Source organism: Anomaloglossus baeobatrachus, chromosome 11, assembly GCF_048569485.1.
Source record: "Anomaloglossus baeobatrachus isolate aAnoBae1 chromosome 11, aAnoBae1.hap1, whole genome shotgun sequence".
In the NCBI taxonomy this organism is placed as follows: domain Eukaryota; kingdom Metazoa; phylum Chordata; class Amphibia; order Anura; family Aromobatidae; genus Anomaloglossus; species Anomaloglossus baeobatrachus.
In genome coordinates, this window is record NC_134363.1 from 110,183,465 (window position 1) to 110,202,157 (window position 18,693).

Sequence of the window (18,693 nt, forward strand, 5' to 3'; positions counted from 1 at the left end):
AGGAATGGAGGGACGACAAGGGGACAGAACACAGACAGGGCACGGTGGCACAGGAGCAGATGGATCAGGATAACACTTACAGGACCAGCAATCACAGGCAAAGCAGCGCTAAGCTTATAGCCGGTGCTGGTTAACCGGAGATGTCAGTTTTTAAAGCATCTAAGCTCCGGAAGTGAGGCCCAAGAGACGGCTCCACCTCCTAGCCATGTGGACAGGGAGGCGAAACCGTGACACTTACATTTTGAATCTTTGTTGTTTCCTTCTTTTTTCACAATTTCTATGAAAGAATCCGAAGCCTTTTTCTCAACAGCTTTTGTTTCCAACATGTCGTCCTTCATAAGTTTCCAAATATCCGGACCCACAAAAATGCCTTCCTTCAGTTTTGCTTCTGACAGTCCCTGAATCTTGGTACACAGTGTGAGATAGTGGTGCCATGGATATGTGACGGACGGTACGTATCTCCCAGAATGCGTACAGAAACATATTAGAACCCTACATAGTGGTCAGTCCAGTAACCTCCAGGCCGGGTTATGCAGGTGGCTCATGGCCACAGTTCTCGTTTAAAAGCTCTTTGTAAAGGCTTGGGTGGGGCAGAGTTGTTTGGTAAGCTGCAGAGCAGGAAGCTGAGGAGAGATCAGGCCTGTGTGGCACTATAACGCAGGTCTGGGGACCCCCGGGAAGAGCAGAACGGGGTATCATAAGACCGTCTCCTACGGCAAGGGGTGCCTGTGTGACGGGGACCCGTATGGACGGTGCACAACCCGGCTGTGTTTCGGATGACTTTACCTGTACAGCGAGGACAATAAAGCTGTTTGGATCGGACTGTTTTGGGTCACTGCCTCTTTGTCGCCCTGGGGGACCCCCACCCCGCTACATTATGGTGGAGAATGTGGGCAAGGAGCATTGAGGCATACCCCACCGCTACACCAGCTGAAGACTGCGACGGCTCTGTATGTCCATAATTAGGCCGGCTACGCTACAGTATAAACCGGCTGATAACATGGAGGAGCTTCTGTGGCACTTGGTAACAATTCAGCAAAAGCAACAGGAGCAATTGGGTCTGATGCCCTGGACTACAAGAAATTGAAAGGTGAGATCCTTGCCCGTCTGGGGGTCAATACCTACGTGAGGGCTCAGCGAGTGTTTTCATGGGCCTATGTGGAGACCCGTCCAGCCAGGTCTCAGGCATATGACTTACTACAACTGGTTAAAAAGTGGTTACAGCCGGAGTTGTTGTCTCCAGCCCAGATGGTGGAAAGGGTGGTGGTCGACCGGTTGGTGCGGACTCTGCCAGTCGCTATTCAACGTTGGGTGGGGCAAGGAGACCCGGGTAACCTGGACCAGGTGGTGAGTTTAGTTGAATGATATACCGCCACACAGGACTTTATACGAGATTCTGACCCAGTGCGTCAGGCCCGGCGGCCACAGGACCCTGGCCGAGAGACACGTACGCCGCTGGTGAACAACAAAAACCAAGCCCATATCGAGGGGGCAACCCCCACTGAGAGTGGCAAAAGACTAGTTCCTCCAAGAATAGTAACAAAAACTGGTGGAGCCACCGCTATGAAGTGCTGGAGATGTCAAGGGCCCGGCCATATCGCCGCTTATTGCCCTTTGATTACGGAGCCCATGGATTGTGGGTACACACGCCGAATGTCTATGTATGCTAATACGGTGTATGCTGCATGCCCTATTCTTGAACCTCCTCTCTGTCATGTGTATGTTAATGGACATCGGGCAGAGACCCTTTTGGACTCGGGCAGTATAGTGACCCTCGTTCATGGGGCGCTGATTGCGGGGTTGGAGTCCACGGAGAGGGAGGTTGGGATTGTGTGTATACATGGGGAGCTCCGCAAATATCCAACAGCCGAAGTATGCCTCTCCACTCCGTGTGGGGACGTGACGCATGTGGTAGGAGTGGTGAAAACTCTACCATACGGGGTAGTGATGGGAAGGGATTTTCCGTTGTTTTGGTACCTGTGGGAGAGAAATAATACTTTTTCCCAGGCAAAAATGAATCTGGGTGCGGAACCCGATGATCCCGAGTCGGGGATACCTGCTTTAGGGATAGCCGACCTTGGGACAGGGGGAGAACCTGACAGGGGTCCACTAGAGGTGTTGGCAGGAGAAAGTGAAGAGACTGGAGCGATCCCGAAGCTGGAAACGTCCCGGGAGGCCTTCGGGACGGCACAGCTAAGGGATCCTACCCTCTCCCAGGCGTGGGGGAATGTAAAAGAGGTGAATGGGTTGGCCCAACAACCAGGGGCAGAAGATGTCTTTCCCCGCATGGCGGTTTATAATGATTTACTCTACCGAATAGACAAAAGCAGGGAAGAGATAGTGGAACAACTGGTCGTGCCACAATCCAATCGTCAAGCCGTGCTTAACATGGCTCACACACACCCACTCGGGGGACACTTAGGGGTTACCAAGACACAAGAGCATATTTTACAGAGGTTCTTTTGGCCGGGAGTGTACGCAGATGTACGGAAATTCTGTGAATCCTGCCCGGACTGCCAACTGACCTCGCCCATTGCGAGTTTCCGGAGTCCATTGGTGCCTCTTCCAATTATAGAGGAACCTTTTGAACGGATTGCAATGGATCTGGTAGGGCCCCTGGTAAAATCGGCACGCGGTCACCAACATATTTTGGTGGTTGTGGATTACGCCACACGCTATCCAGAGGCCATTCCGCTGCGCCATACCTCCGCGAAGCTTATTGCTCGGGAGTTATTTGCCATGTTTTGTCGTCTTGGGTTACCAAAGGAGATCCTTACTGACCAGGGGACCCCGTTTATGTCCAAGGTGACAAAAGAATTATGTAAACTGTTGAAAATAAAGCACCTGCGCACATCGGTGTACCATCCGCAAACCGATGGGCTGGTCGAGCGGTGCAACAAAACCCTTAAGTCCATGCTAAAAAAAGTGGTTGCCAAGGATGGGAGGGACTGGGACATGCTGTTGCCCTATCTTATGTTTGCGCTCCGAGAGGTGCCGCAGGCATCCACGGGTTTTTCACCATTCGATTTGCTTTATGGCAGACACCCTAGGGGTTTGCTGGATGTAGCCAAGGAAACATGGGAATAGTAGCCCAGCCCATATAAAAGTATGATTGAACATGTGGCTCTAATGCAGGACCGCATCGCAGCGGTTTTGCCTATTGTAAAAGAACATTTAACAAGGGCACAAGGGGCACAAAGGCGCACTTATAACACATGAGCCACCACCATATCTTTTAATGTAGGGGATCGGGTCTTGGTTTTGGTGCCCACTGCCGAGAGTAAACTGTTGGCCAAATGACAGGGGCCGTATGAGGTTCGGGAAAAGGTGGGGGAAGTGAACTACCGAATATACCAGCCGGAGAGGAGGAAGCCGGAACAATTGTATCATGTTAACTTGCTTAAAGCCTGGAAAGACCGTGACTGTATGGTGACGGGAGTAACACCGGCTGGGCCCTGTGGGGAACCTGTAGTGCCACCCATCCTGGGAATTGAAGGGGGGGTACACTTAGGCGACACCCTCACTAAACCGCAGCGTCGGGAAGTTCGGAAGTTGGTACAGCGGAACTCGGATGTGTTTTCCGAGTTACCCGGCCGTACTTCGGTTATCCAACATGACATTGTCACCGAGCCTCGGGTAAAGGTGCGTATGAAACCGTACCGGGTGCCCGAGGCCCGGAGACAAGCCATTGCAGCAGAGGTAAAACAGATGCTTACCCTAGGGGTGATCGAGGAATCAAAGAGTGATTGGGCTAGTCCCATTGTGCTGATTCCAAAACCCGATGGGTCGCTACGTTTCTGCAATGACTTTCGGAGATTGAATGAGGTTTCCAAGTTCGACCTTTACCCTATGCCCCGGGTGGATGAACTTATTGAGCGGTTGGGAAAGGCTCGATATTTCACAACGCTTGACCTTACCAAAGGCTATTGGCAGGTGCCGCTGACAGAGTCAGCCAAGGAAAAAATGGCCTTTATTACACCAGAGGGGCTCTATCACTATGTTGTCTTGCCTTTCGGTTTACATGGAGCCCCGGCTACTTTCCAAAGACTGATGGACATAGTGTTGGAACCCCATCAGAAGTACGCATCCGCCTATCTAGATGACATCATCATCTTCAGTACCGATTGGCAGGCCCACTTGTCCCAGGTCCAGGCCGTCGTTAACTCCCTGCGGGCGGCAGGATTGACCGCAAACCCAAAAAAATGTGCAATCAGTCAGGAGGAAGCCCGCTATTTGGGGTACGTGATTGGCCGCGGGGTGATCAAGCCTCAAGTAAATAAAATAGAGGCCATCCAAAAGTGGCCCAGACCAGTGTCCACTAAACAGGTGAGAGCGTTCCTCGGCATTGTCGGGTATTACCGGCGGTTTATACCAGACTTTGCCGGGAGAACAGCGGCTTTGACCGAGCTGTTGAAGGGTAAGAAGGCGGCTATGGTACGCTGGACCCCTCAGGCGGAGGAAGTGTTTCAGTCCATGAAGACGGCCTTGTGTGGTCAACCGGTCCTCATTAGCCTCGATTTCGGTAACACCTTCCTGGTGCAAACAGATACCTCCGAGGTGGGTCTGGGGGCCGTACTCTCACAAGAGGTGAATGGAACTGAGCATCCGGTTACCTATTTGAGCCGGAAACTTACCCCGGCAGAAAGGAATTATAGCGTAGTGGAGAAGGAGTGCTTGGCTATTAAATGGGCCTTGGAGTCCCTGCGCTATTATTTGCTCGGGCGACAGTTTCGGTTGGTAACGGACCACGCGCCCCTCGTCTGGATGAGAAATGAGAAGGAACGGAATGCCCGGGTCACCCGCTGGTTCCTGTCCCTTCAGAATTTCAGTTTTACGGTAGAACATCGGGCCGGTTCGTCCCAGGGCAATGTTGATGCCCTGTCTCGGGCGGCCTGTTTGGGAGCATTCGTTCATCCCCTCGGGTTTGAACGAAGTGGGGGGGTATGTGAGATAGTGGGGCCATGGATATGTGACGGACGGTACGTATCTCCCAGAATGCGTACAGAAACATATTAGAACCCTACATAGTGGTCAGTCCAGTAACCTCCAGGGCGGGTTATGCAGGTGGCTCATGGCCACAGTTCCCGTTTAAAAGCTCTTTGTAAAGGCCTGGGTGGGGCAGAGTTGTTTGGTAAGCTGCAGAGCAGGAAGCTGAGGAGAGCTCAGGCCTGTGTGGCACTATAACGCAGGTCTGGGGACCCCCGGGAAGAGCAGAACGGGGTATCGTAAGACCGTCTCCTACGGCAAGGGGTGCCTGTGTGACGGGGACCCGTATGGACGGTGCACAACCCGGCTGTGTTCCGGATGACTTTACCTGTACAGCGAGGACAATAAAGCTGTTTGGATCGGACTGTTTTGGGTCACTGCCTCTTTGTCGTCCTGGTGGACCCCCACCCCGCTACAACAGCTACTTAAAGTCTTTCCTTCTTTCAGTAGATCGTTTACAAACTGCTTCATCAATCTAAGCTCAATGTGGAGTTGTGGCAAAAGAACTTTACTGGGATCAACTAAACTTTCGCAAATATGTTTTTACGTCCAGGTTGAAAAGATGTTCTCGTTGTACAACTCTTTTGGCTACAGTCATGAATCCTATCCCGACTGTCCTATTGACACAAAGATAAGGGTACTTCATGTATTCTCCTTGTTGACCATGGAGCAAAGAGAAAACTTTCAGATCACCACATATTGACCATCCTTGTTTCTTGTAGCTAAAGGCCACGTCACACTAAGCAACATCGCTAGCAACATCGCTGCTAAGGAACCACTTTTGTGACGTAGCAGCGATGTTGCTAGCGATGTTGCTGTGTGTGACATCCAGCAACAACCTGGCCCCTGCTGTGAGGTTGTTGGTTGTTGCTGAATGTCCTGGGCCATTTTTTAGTTGTTGCTCTCCCGCTGTGAAGCACACATCGCTGTGTGTGACAGCGACAGAGCAACAACTAAATGTGCAGGCAGCAGGAGCCGGCTTCTGCGGATGCTGGTAACCACGGTAAACATTGGGTAACCAAGAAGCCCTTACCTTGGTTACCCGATGTTTACCTTCGTTACCAGCGTCCGCCGCTCTCAGCTGTCAGTGCCGGCTCCCTGCTCTCTGCACACGTAGCCACAGTACACATCGGGTAATTAACCCGATGTGTACTGTGGCTAGGAGTGCAGAGAACAGGGAGCCGGCACTGACAGCTGAGAGCAGCGGACGCTGGTAACGAAGGTAAATATTGGGTAACCAATGTAAGGGCTTCTTGGTTACCCGATGTTTACCGTGGTTACCAGCGTCCGCAGAAGCCGGCTCCTGCTGCCTTCACACGTAGCAGAGTACACATCGGGTAATTAACCCGATGTGTACTGTGGCTAGGAGTGCAGGGAGCCAGCGCTAAGCGGTGTGCGCTGGTAACCAAGGTAAATATCGGGTTGGTTACCGGATATTTACCTTAGTTACCAAGCGCAGCATCGCTTCCACGCGGTGCTGAGGGCTGGTCACGGGTTGCTGGTGAAATCTGCCTGTGTGACAAGCTCACCAGCAACCCGTGTAGCGACGCTCCAGTGATCCGTGCCAGGTCAGGTTGCTGGTGGGATCGCTGGAGCGTCGCTTAGTGTGACATCTCACCAGCGACCTCCTAGCAACTTACCAGCGATCCCTATCAGGTTGTATCGTTGTTGGGATCGCTGGTAAGTTGTTTAGTGTGACTGGGCCTTAAGTTTCCGGAGAATAAAGTCTAATTCCATCATGTATACAGAATGACCTTTAGGCATTGAAGCATACTTGCTGCCATTGTGTAGTAGCACAACTATCAGACTTTTTAGGTTGGATCAATAAAGAATCTCCACTCGCTCACATTGTACTCAAGGTTATATTTTTCCATCAGCCCATAATATATCTTTGTACCGTGGTAGCCAGTAGAGATAAAAAAAAAATGTTTAAATGAACTGAGAGTCATCAGTGGTTGATACCTTTTAATGGCTATTTGAAAAGATGGTAATAATTGCAAGCTTTTGACACTACGCAGGTCTCTTCATCAGGCTCAGTATACCGATGAAGAGACCTGAGTAGTCTCGAAAGCTTGCTATTATTACCATCTTTTCAAATAGCCATTAAAAGGTGTCAACCACTGAGGACTCTCAGTTCATTTAAACAATTTTTTTTCCATCAGCCCAGGAACATAATTACACTATCTTGACAAACATAACTACCATTGTCTTGAGAAAAGTAGGGAAGGAATTCCTTTTGGAAACTTATGGGAGTTCTATTCTTTTGGAATCCTATGGAGTCAGTGTTTGTAAGAAAACTGTACATGATGGAATTTTTTTTAGATATTTTTACTGATTTCAGCAATTGAAAGTATAAAAAAAAAAATCACCTCTTACTTTTTAAACAATTTTTCCCTTGCAGACCTGTGAATAAAGTTCAAATGACAAAGTCTAAAACTGACCTGGAGGCACCACTGTAAAGTCATTGATCACATGGGTTTCCGGGCCAGGAGCTGCGCTCTGATTGGATAATATAACAACTGCTTTCACATCTTCAACATTATTTCCTGTTTTTAAAATAAGCGGAATAGATATGTAATACAAATCATGCAAAGGGTAGCGATCACAACGCTAATGAAAACATTGTTTACGATGTGTCCTGATTGGGTTCATTATTTCTATATCTTTATAGATCTGACTTTTCTGAAAGTGAGAATACCACATGTGTATTTTTTTGCTCTTTTTTTCTTTTTTTAAATTACCTTTATTTTTAATGGAGGTGAAGGCGGAAATGATTTGAACATTTATATTTTTCAATTTTTTTTTAAAACTTTTTTTTAACTTTTAATTGTATTTATTAGCCCTCTTGGGGATTGAAACCTCCGATCATCTGATAGCTTGTGCTATACACATCAATACTGCAGTATTGCTGTATATAGTGAAAATCACAATCTCAACTGAAGCCCGGCCACAGGCAGGTTTTCAAGGGAGCTCCATAATGACAAGTATGGAGGTCTTCAACAGAGGCCCAGCTGCCATACCAACCCATCGGCGACCCACAATAACATAAGAGGTCCATAGACTGACGCGTCCCCATACCTACATGCGTTATGTGTCACTGTCAGAGTTTAACAGCAGCATTTAACAGGTTAACAATCGTCAACTTTTAGAGGCAAATCCTGGCTGTAACTCACAGTCATTAACTTCAAAGTATTGGGCGATCTCACCCCACAGGCCCGCTTCATACAGCAGCTTTCTGCGTACACTGTGCATAAGCAGAGAGCTGCCAATCAGTGATGTGGGTGGGGTTATACAGAGTTCATGAATATGTAAGACTTATACTAGTCTTCTAGTGATATTATCCTGCTGATAAAACTGTGATTTTATCAAACTACAATTAGCTGTTCAGTAAGTGACACATCGCTAGAGTCACAGTCTCTGCCCTTATATTATGCTGTTCTCAGAGTTAAGCTGGTGTCACACACAGCGACAACGACAACGACGTCGCTGCTACGTCACCATTTTCGGTGACGTTGCAGCGACGTCCCGTCGCTGTCGCTGTGTGTGACATCCAGCAACGACCTGGCCCCTGCTGTGAGGTCGCCGGTCGTTGCTGAATGTCCAGCTTCATTTTTTCGTCGTCACTCTCCTGCTGTGACACACACATTGCTGTGTGTGACAGCGAGAGAGCGACGAAATGAAGCGAGCAGGAGCCGGCACTGGCAGCTGCGGTAAGCTGTAACCAGCGTAAACATCGGGTAACCAAGGGAAGTCCTTTCCCTGGTTACCCGATGTTTACGCTGGTTACCAGCCTCCGCTCTTGCTGCCAGCGCCGGCTCCTGCACTGTGACATGTGGCTGCAGTATGCATCGGGTAATTAACCCGATGTATACTGTAGCAAAGAGAGCAAGGAGCCAGCGCTAAGCAGTGCGCGCGGCTCCCTGCTCTCTGCACTGTGACATGTAGCTGCAGCACACATCGGGTTAATTAACCCGATGTGTACTGTACCTAGGAGAGCAAGGAGCCAGCGCTAAGCGCGGCTCCCTGCTCTCTGAACATGTAACACAGCGACGTTATGATCGCTGCTTCTGCTGTGTTTGACAGCTAAGCAGCGATCATAACAGCGACTTACAAGGTCGCTGTTACGTCACCGAAAATGGTGACGTAACAGCGACGTCGTTGTCGCTGTCGTTTAGTGTGAACCCAGCTTTAGGGTTCCGTCATATCTGAGAATAAAATCTGGAAGTGCAATGCGAGAAAACATCACTCACATCAATGCTAAACAATAGAGCAGAGCACATTTGTTAGCTTTCCCCCTGCAAAATTTGGCATGCGAGGAAAATCGTAGCATTTTGCATTGCTTGCGTCCCTTGCTAATACAAGACAATGGGTGCGAGAAAAACACGCAGCTCACGAACCAAATCAAATCAAATAAGCTTTATTGGCAGGACCAAATACAAATTAGTTTTGCCAAAGCAAGTGTACATTAGGGACTGGGACTGTGGGGATGGTGGGTGGGGACTGTAGGAAGGATGGATGGGGCACATCCAGGGTGGGGACACATCTAGGGTGGGAGCTATGGAAGTCCATGGCTTATGATGGGGCATATCCAGGGTGGGGACTGTAGGAAGGATGGATGGGGCACATCCAGGGTGGGGACTGTGTTGGCACATCCAGGGTGGGAGCTATGGAAGTCAACCACATATGGACAGTACACAGACATGTGTTTTTAACATGGAGTTTTATATACTGTCCGAAGCTAGATATAGATAGATAAATGAATGATTAGATAGATAGATAAGATAGATAGATAGATAGATAGCTGTGCAACTTGGCTGGTAATCCAAAACAGAAGTCACCCCATGCTGTTGTTTTAAATTATTTATTTAAAATTAACTAAATAATAAAAAAAGAAACATGAGGTCCCCCCTAAATTGGATCACCAGACAAGGTGAAGCTGACAGGCAGCACTTCGGAGGTGGCTGCGACCTGCTATTTTTAGGCTGGGGAGGGCCCAATAACCATGGGCCTTTCCAGCATGAGAGTTCCAGACCCCAGCTGTCATCTTCATCTTGGCTGCTGATTAGGGACGAGCGGACTCCCAGATAACCGGGACTGGCTGATCCTGGTGATCCGATTTCTCAAATCCGGTTCCGGGCCGGATTCCAATTCCCATAATAGTCTATGGAGATCAGAATCTGGCAATTAAAAATGGTGGTTCAAGGCATGGGGGATGGGAGTAAGCACGCTGTAGTTACTGAGGCTCCGGCATGGCTGCACTCTGCTCCTAGGCCCCGCAATCACTACCGGTGCCCCACATTAGGCTCATTGAATATACTCTGCTTTCCCCGAACACCGGCGCCTGTGATTGGTTGCAGTCAGACACTGAGTGACAGCCTGTCTGACACTTCCAATCAAAGATGCTGTGGCATCTATCGTGATATAAAAATAAATAAAACATTTGGCATAAGGTCCCCCATATTATGATACCAACACAGATAAAGCATACGGCTACAGGCTACATCCCCGAGCCATGCACTTATCTTGGCTGTGTATCAAAATTGGAGGAACCGTATGCGGCTTTTTTAAAAAAAATTATTTAAATAAATCATTTAAAAAAAAAAACTGCATGCTGTCCCCCCCAATTTTGATACATAGCCAAGATAAAGCCCGACAGCTGGGGGCTGGTTTTCTCAGGCTGGGGAGACCCAGCTTAAAAATAGCAGCCTGCAGCCGCTTGGGGATTGTTGCATCCATTAGATGTGACAAGCCCGGTGCTTTACCCGACTCTTCCTGATTGCCCTGGTGTGGTGGCAATTGGGGTAATATATGAAGTTAATAGCTCACAGCTGCTACTAAGGTCTAGATTAGTAATGGCAGATGTCTATGAGACACCACCCATTACTAATTGGTAAGTGAAAGTAAATAAACACAAACACCAATAAAATCCTTTATTTGGAATAAAAGACAAAACATACCCTTTTTTACCACTTTATTAACCCCAAAACACGCCTGCAGATCCGATGTAATGCACATAAGGTTCAACGATGATGGAGCTCCGCTACAGCTGAAATTGTAGCACGCATCCAAAGAACAATGACTATGCGCTGCAACTGCAGAGGCAGAGACTGAGACACGATCAGCAGTGATGTCACTCAAGCTATTTGCGGTCACAGGTGGAGGATGTGATGTGACCGCAAATTATCTGAGTGACATCACCACTGATCGCGCATCTCACTCTCTGCCGGAAGCTCACAGCCAGTCTGTGATGGAAACTCACAGCAGGAGTCTGTTATTAACCCCTTATATTACCAACGCAATGTGGAAGTGCCAAGTAAAGCACCAGGCTTGTCGCTTGTATTGTTTATGATTATTGTACCTGTCCCTATTTTGTATACCCCTTTCACATGTAAAGTGTCATGGAATAAATGGCGCTACAATAATTATTGTTATTATTAATAATAATCTTTATATATAATTGCCTTATTCTGTCTGTCTGTCTGTCTTGCTCCAAAATTGTGTCACCGTGACAGTGTCACCGTGACAGTGTCATTAGAGTGACAACTGTTGGATTGGCCGCTGGGCTCGGCCTGGCCCCGCCCCCCCATGGATTGGCCGCTCGCCTCGGCCTGGCCCCGCCCCCCACATGGATTAGCCGCTCGCCCCGGCCCTCCGCACGCATCGCCCACTCCAGCATACACCGGCTCCCGGTACACATGTGCAGGGAGCCGGCATACGCTGACGCCTCGCCCGCTCGCCCCCCGCCACATGTTGGCACACTCGGTCCCGCCCCCGGCGGACATAACCTTGCGATGCTGGGATCGTGACGGAGCCGGTGTACGCTGGTAACCATGATACACATCGCGTAACTATAGGAAGCGCTTTCCTTAGTTACCCGATGTGTATCATGGTTACCAGCGTACACCGGCTCCCGGTACACATGTGCAGGGAGCCGGCATATGCTGACGCCTCGCCCGCTCAGCCCCGGCACACGTTGTTACGCTCGGACCCGCCCCCGGCAGCCCCAGCATGGGGGATGGAGCACGATGGAGGGTGTGCAGCATGGAGGATGGAGCACGATGGGGGGTGTGCAGCATGGAGGATGGAGCACGATGGGAGTGCGCAGCATGGGAGATGTAGCACGATGGGGGGTGCGCAGCATGGGGGATGGAGCACAATGGGGGGGTGTGCAGCATGGAGGATGGAGCACGATGGGGGTGTGCAGCATAGGGGATGGAGCACGATGGGGGGTGCACAGCATGGGGGATGGAGCACGATGGGGGGTGCTCAGCATGTCGGATGGAGCACGATGGGGGGGTGCGCAGCATGTCGGATGGAGAACGATGGGGGGTGCACAGCATGGGGGATGGAGCACGATAGGGGGTGCGCAGCATGGGGGTTGGAGTACAATAGGGGTGCGCAGCATGGGGGATGGAGCACGATGGGGGGTGCGCAGCATGGGGGATGAAGCACGATGGGGGGTGCGCAGCATGGGGGTTGGAGCACGATGGGGGGTGCGCAGCATGGGGGATAGAACAAGGTGCACAGCATGGGGGATGGAGCACGATGAGGGGTGCGCAGCATGGGGGATGGAGCACGATGAGGGGTGCGCAGCATGGGGGATGGAGCACGATGGGGGGTGCACAGAATGGAGGATGAAGCACAATGGGGGGTGCGCAGCATGGAGGATGGAGCACAATGGGGGTGTGCAGCATGGAGGATGGAGCACGATGGGGGGTGTGCAACATGTCGGATGTAGCACGATGGTGGGTGCACAGCATGGGGGATGGAGCACGATGGGGGGTGCGCAGTATGGGGGATGGAGTACAATAGGGGGTGCGCAGCATGGGGGATGGAGCATGATGGGGGTGCACAGCATGGAGGATGGAGCACGATGGGGGGTGTGCACCATGGGGGATGGAGCACGATGGGGGGTGCGCAGCATGGGGGATGGAGCACAATGAGGGGTGCGCAGCATGGGGGATGAAACACGATGGGGGGTGCGCAGCATGGGGGATGGAGCACAATAGGAGGTGCGCAGCATGGGGGATGGAGCACGATGGGGGGTGAGCAGCATGGGGGATGAAGCATGATAGGGGGTGCGCAGAATGGAGGATGGAGCACAATGGGGGGTGCGCAGCATGGAGGATGGAGCACAATGGGGGTGTGCAGCATGGAGGATGGAGCACGATAGGGGGTGTGCAACATGTCGGATGGAGCACGATGGGGGTACACAGCATGGGGGATGGAGCACGATGGGGGGTGCGCAGTATGGGGGATGGAGTACAATAGGGGGTGCGCAGCATGGGGGATGGAGCACGATGGGGGGTGAGCAGCATGGGGGATGGAGCACGATGGGGGTGCGCAGCATGGAGGATGGAGCACGATGGGGGGTGTGCAGCATGGGGGATGGAGCACGATGGGGGGTGCGTAGCATGGGGGATGAAACACGATGGGGGGTGCGCAGCATGGGGGATGGAGCACGATCGGGGGTGAGCAGCATGGGGGATGGAGCACGATGGGGGTTCGCAGCATGGGGGATGGAACACGATGAGAGGTGCGCAGCATGGGGGATGGAGCACGATGGGGGGTGCACAGCATGGAGGATGAGGCACGATGGGGGGGTGCGCAGCATGGGGGAAGGAGCACGATGTGGGGTGCAGCATGGGGGATGGAACACGATGGGGGGTGCGCAGCATGGGGGATGGAGCATGATGGGGGAGCGCAGCATGGGGGATGGAGCATGATGGGGGATGCGCAGCATGGGGGAAGGAGCACGATGGGGGGTGCAGCATGGGGGATGGAACACGATGGGGGGTGCACACCTCCCCCCAAGACACACACACACCGCCACATGCGCACCGCACAACACACCACACACACACTGGGAACCACAAACACTGCCCTACAGACACCCACACACACACAGACAACGCTGCACACACACACACACAACACCCAACACACAAACACCGCGGCATACATAAATATACGCACATACCGCGCAACACACACACTGCACAAAACATACCTCCCCCCAAAACACACACACGCCCTCCACACCCACACAAACCGTGCAACACACACAGCACCACACACACAGAACCCTGCAGACACACAGCGCTCCACAAACAACGCAACACACACAACGCAACACACATACAACACCGCTCTCACACACCCCCACACCCAGGCAACACCCAGAACATTTACAGCGCCCTACACAAACACTTGTTAACTACACACAACATCTATATATATATATATGACAAAAACCATACATTAACTACACAATACTTAAATTCTAGAATACCCGATGCGTTAGAATCGGGCCACCTTCTAGTAATAATAATAATAATCTAATGGATGCAACCATCCTGGGCGCCTGCAGGCTTCTATTTTTAGGCTGGACGTCCCCATCGTGAGAAACCCAACCAAGATAAAGCATGACAACTGAGGACTGGTAATCAAAACTGGGGGGTAACCACACACCATTTTATTTAATAACTTAGTTAATTAATTAAAAAAAAAAAGAAGCTGCATGCAGTTCCTCTTGTTTTGATATACAGCCAGGATAAGCGCATGGATGGGGGCTGCAGCCTGTAGCCGTGGGCTTTATCTGTGCTGGGTATCATAATACAATGGGTCCCTACGCCAAATATTTTATTTACTTATTTTTATATCACGATACAGACCTGCAGTCAGGGCCTGTGAATGGTTGCAGTCAGATGGTGTCACATGGGCTGGTGTATGGGGCATGGTGAAGAGAGGGCCTGACAGGGCCCTGGGTCATTACTTAGCTTTGTTAAGTTCCGGCCGGACCCCGCTCATCACAGCCACAGCAGAGGGACCTGGCAGTGTCGCTTCAGCCACTGCACACACATCTAAATTGCATGCGAAGCCCTTCTAGGGCATCACATGCAAAGTAGCCATGTGGGCTGAAGCAAGGTGAGTGGAGCAGAGGAGGGAGGCAGCGCATCATCTCGCAGCCCAGCGTGATGAGGTCATCACTCTGCAACCTCATCACAGTGCTGCAGGCAACGCAGAGGTGGCGAGGACAAAGCATGTGAGCTGAAGATTGCGAGGGGTGGTGGGGGTCTTATCTAGCTGCAATGCATTGCAGCTCGGGGAGGATTACTTGCGATATGGGAGATGGGGAGGGTGAGTAAAATGTTTCTTTTTTTTCTTTTTGTGGCAATTATACAAAGGGAGTCCTGGAAGGGGATATATACAAAAGAGATAACATATATACCAGGAAGGGGATAAAAACCAGGATGTTGACATTATACTAGAATGTTCCCAGGAGGGGGATATATATACACATCAGGAGGGGCCCTGGAAGGGGACATATATACAAGAAGGAGGACATATATAACAGATAGGGGTTCAAAAAACAGGATGGGGACATTATATCAGAATGTGCCCAGGGGGAAGATATATATGCACCAGGAGGAGCCCTGGATAGGGGGATATATATAAGAAGAAGGACATATGTACCAGGAAGAGGACAAAAAACAGAATGTGCCCATGAGGGGGATATAAATACCAGGACGGGCCCAGGATGGAATATATATATATATATATATATATATATATATATATATATATATAAAAACCAGGATGGGGACAAATAAACCAGGATAGGGACATAGATACTAGGAGGGTCCCAGGATGGGGCATATATACCAGGATGGGGATATATATTCCAGGAAAGGGACATATATACCAGGAGGAGGACATATATAGCAGGAGGATATTATACAGAGGGGCAATGTGTGTAAGGGGATGGTATACAGAGGGGCAGTGTGTGTGGGGGATATTATACAGAGGTACACTGTGTGTGTGGGGGATATTATACAGAAGTACACTGTGTGTGTGGGGGATATTATACAGAGGGGAAGTGTGTGTGGGGGTATTATACAGAGGAACAGTGTGCGTGTGGGAATATTATACACAGGAGCAGTGTGTACAGTGGAAATTATGCAGAGGAGCAGTGTGGGAGAGAGATATTATACAGAAGAGCAGTGTGTGTGGGGAGATATTATACATGGAGCAGTGTGAGAGAATTATTATGAAGATAATTAATTATCTTCATAATAATACACCCCCGGTGTGGGAGGTGTATTATTCATTTTCTGAGGGAAATACTTCATTATCTGGAACAACTTCAAGGGTGCCAACACTTTTGGCCATGACTGTGTGTGTGTATATAGATATATATATATATCTATATACACACACAGTGAAGGAAATAATTGTTTCATCCCTTGCTGGTTTTGTAAGTTTGCCCGCTGACAAAGACATGAACAGTCTATAATTTTAAGGGTAGTTTAATTTTAACAGTGACAGATAGAATATCAAAGCTAAAATCCAGAAAATGACATTGTAAAAATTATAAAAAAATGATTTCCATTTTGCAGACAGAAATAAGTATTTGATCCCTCTGGCAAACAAGACTTAATACTTGGTGGCAGAACCATAGTTGGCAAGCCCAGCAGTCAGACATTTTTTGTAGTTCATGATGAGGTTTGCGCACATGTCAGGAGGAATTTTGGTCCACTCCTCTTTGCAGATCATCTCTAAATCATTAAGATTTTGAGGCTGTCCCTTGGCAACTCGGAGCTTCAGCTCCCTCCATACGTTTTCTATAGGATTAATATCTGGTGACTGGCTAGGCCACTCCATGACCTTAAGGTGCTTCTTTTTGAGCCACTCCTTTTTTGCCTTAGCTGTATGTTTTGCGTCATTGTTGTGCTAAAAGACCCAACCACAACCCATTTTTAATATCATGAAGGAGGGAAGGAGGTTGTCACTCAGGATTTTACGGTACATGGCTCCATCCATTGCCCCATTGATGCAGTGAAGTAGTCCTGTGCCCTTAGCAGAGAAACACCCACAAAACATAATGTTTCAACCTCCATGCTTGACAGTGTGGTCTTTGGGTCATAAGCAGCATTTCTCTTCCACCAAACACGGCGAGTTGAGTTAATGCCAAAGAGCTTAATTTTTGTCTCATCTGACCACAGCACCTTCTTCCAATCACTCTCAGAATCATACAAGTGTTCATTGGCAATCTTCAGATGGGCCTGCACATGGGCCTTCTTGAGCAGTGGGACTTTGCGGGCACTGCAGGAGTTTAATCCATTACGGCGTAATGTGTTACCAATGGTTTTCTTGGTGACAGTGGTCCCAGCTGCCTTGAGATCATTAACAAGTTCCCCCTGTATAGTTTTAGGCTGATCTCTCACCTTCTTCATGATCCTGGATATCCCACGAGGTGAGATTTTGCATGGTGCCCTAGATCGATGAGGATTGACACTCATTTTGTATTTCTTCCATTATTGTATTACTTACTATTGCACTAATAGTTGTCTCCGTCTCACCCAGCATCTTACTTATGGTTTTGTAGCCCATTCCAGCTTAATGCAGGTCTATGGCCTTATCCCTGACATCCTTAACCCCTTCACGACCGTCCGATTTTTTGCTTTCCGTTTTTTTTTTTTCGCCATTCTTTTTCTGAGACACGTAACTTTTTTATTTTTCAGTCAATATGGTCATGTGAGGGCTCATTGTTTGCGGAACAAGCTGTACTTTTAAATGAAACCATCAGTTTTACCATATAGTGTACTAGAAAACGGCAAAAAAATTCCAAATGCAGAAAAATTGCAAAAAAAAGGGCGATAGCACTATAGTTTTTGAGATATTTTATTCACTGTGTTCACTATATGGTAAAACTGATATGTGGGTGTGATGCCTCAGGTCAGTGCGAGATCGTAGACACCAAACATGTATAGGTCTACTTTTATATAAGGGGTTAAAAAAAAATCGGAAGTTTGTCCGAAAAAAGTGGCGCACGTTTTACGCCATATTCCGTGACCCGTAGCGTTCTCATTTTTCGGGATCTATGGCTCAATGATGGCTTATTTTTTGCGTCTTGAGCTGATGTTTTTAACGGTACCATTTTTGCGCAGATGCTACGTTTTGATCGCCTCTTATTGCATTTTGCGCAAATGTTGTGGCGACAAAAAACCATCGTTTTGGCGTTTGGAATTTTTTTTCCGCTACGCTGTATACTGATCAGATTAATTGATTTTATGTTTTGATAGATCGGGCGTTTCTGAACGCGGCGATACCAAATGTGTGTATATTTTTTATTTTTTTAACCCTTTAATTTTCAATGGGGCGAATGGGGGGTGATTTGAACTTTAAGGTTTTTTTGTTTTTTTTTAATTTTTTAAAACTTTTTTTTTTAACTTTTTTTTTTTATTTTACTAGTCCCCCTAGGGGGCTATTGCGATCAGCATTCCGATCGCTCTGCAGTATCTGCTGATCACAGCTACAAGGATGTAAACAGCAGATACGCTCTCTTTCTCTTTTGCTGTGCCGCTGGCACAGCGAAAGTGAAAGCAAGTCAGGTGTAGTACAGGAGTCATCACATGACCCTGTGCTACCATGACAACTATCGGAAGTCACGTGATCGTTTAAGACCTGTTAACATTTATATATATATAGGTTAAAAGACTGTTTGGTGGACTTCCTTGTGTTATGCTGCCACCTGCTGTCAAAAACAGAGAACAGCGGGCAAAAGTCCTGCAGCTCGAGTGACTTGAGGCAGTCTGGAACAGGAGGAGGAGGAGTCTACATGTGGCTGTGTTTTGCAGAGAGGAGTGTGCTCGAGTGGGCTGTAAGATAGAAGGCCTCAGTCTGCCCTGTTTTCCGAGGTCCAAG

The 18,693-nt window shown here is 49.1% G+C and overlaps 1 protein-coding gene across 1 annotated transcript in view; it reads right to left on the reverse strand.

Moving 5' to 3' along the window:
• MFRP (membrane frizzled-related protein) overlaps positions 1 to 18,693 on the reverse strand; it is a 451,053-nt gene that overhangs the window by 231,966 nt on the left and 200,394 nt on the right. The window contains exon 5 of the mRNA XM_075327570.1: positions 7,428 to 7,532. Coding sequence (XP_075183685.1) covers positions 7,428 to 7,532 — 105 coding nt within the window. The remainder of the gene's footprint in view (positions 1 to 7,427; positions 7,533 to 18,693) is intronic.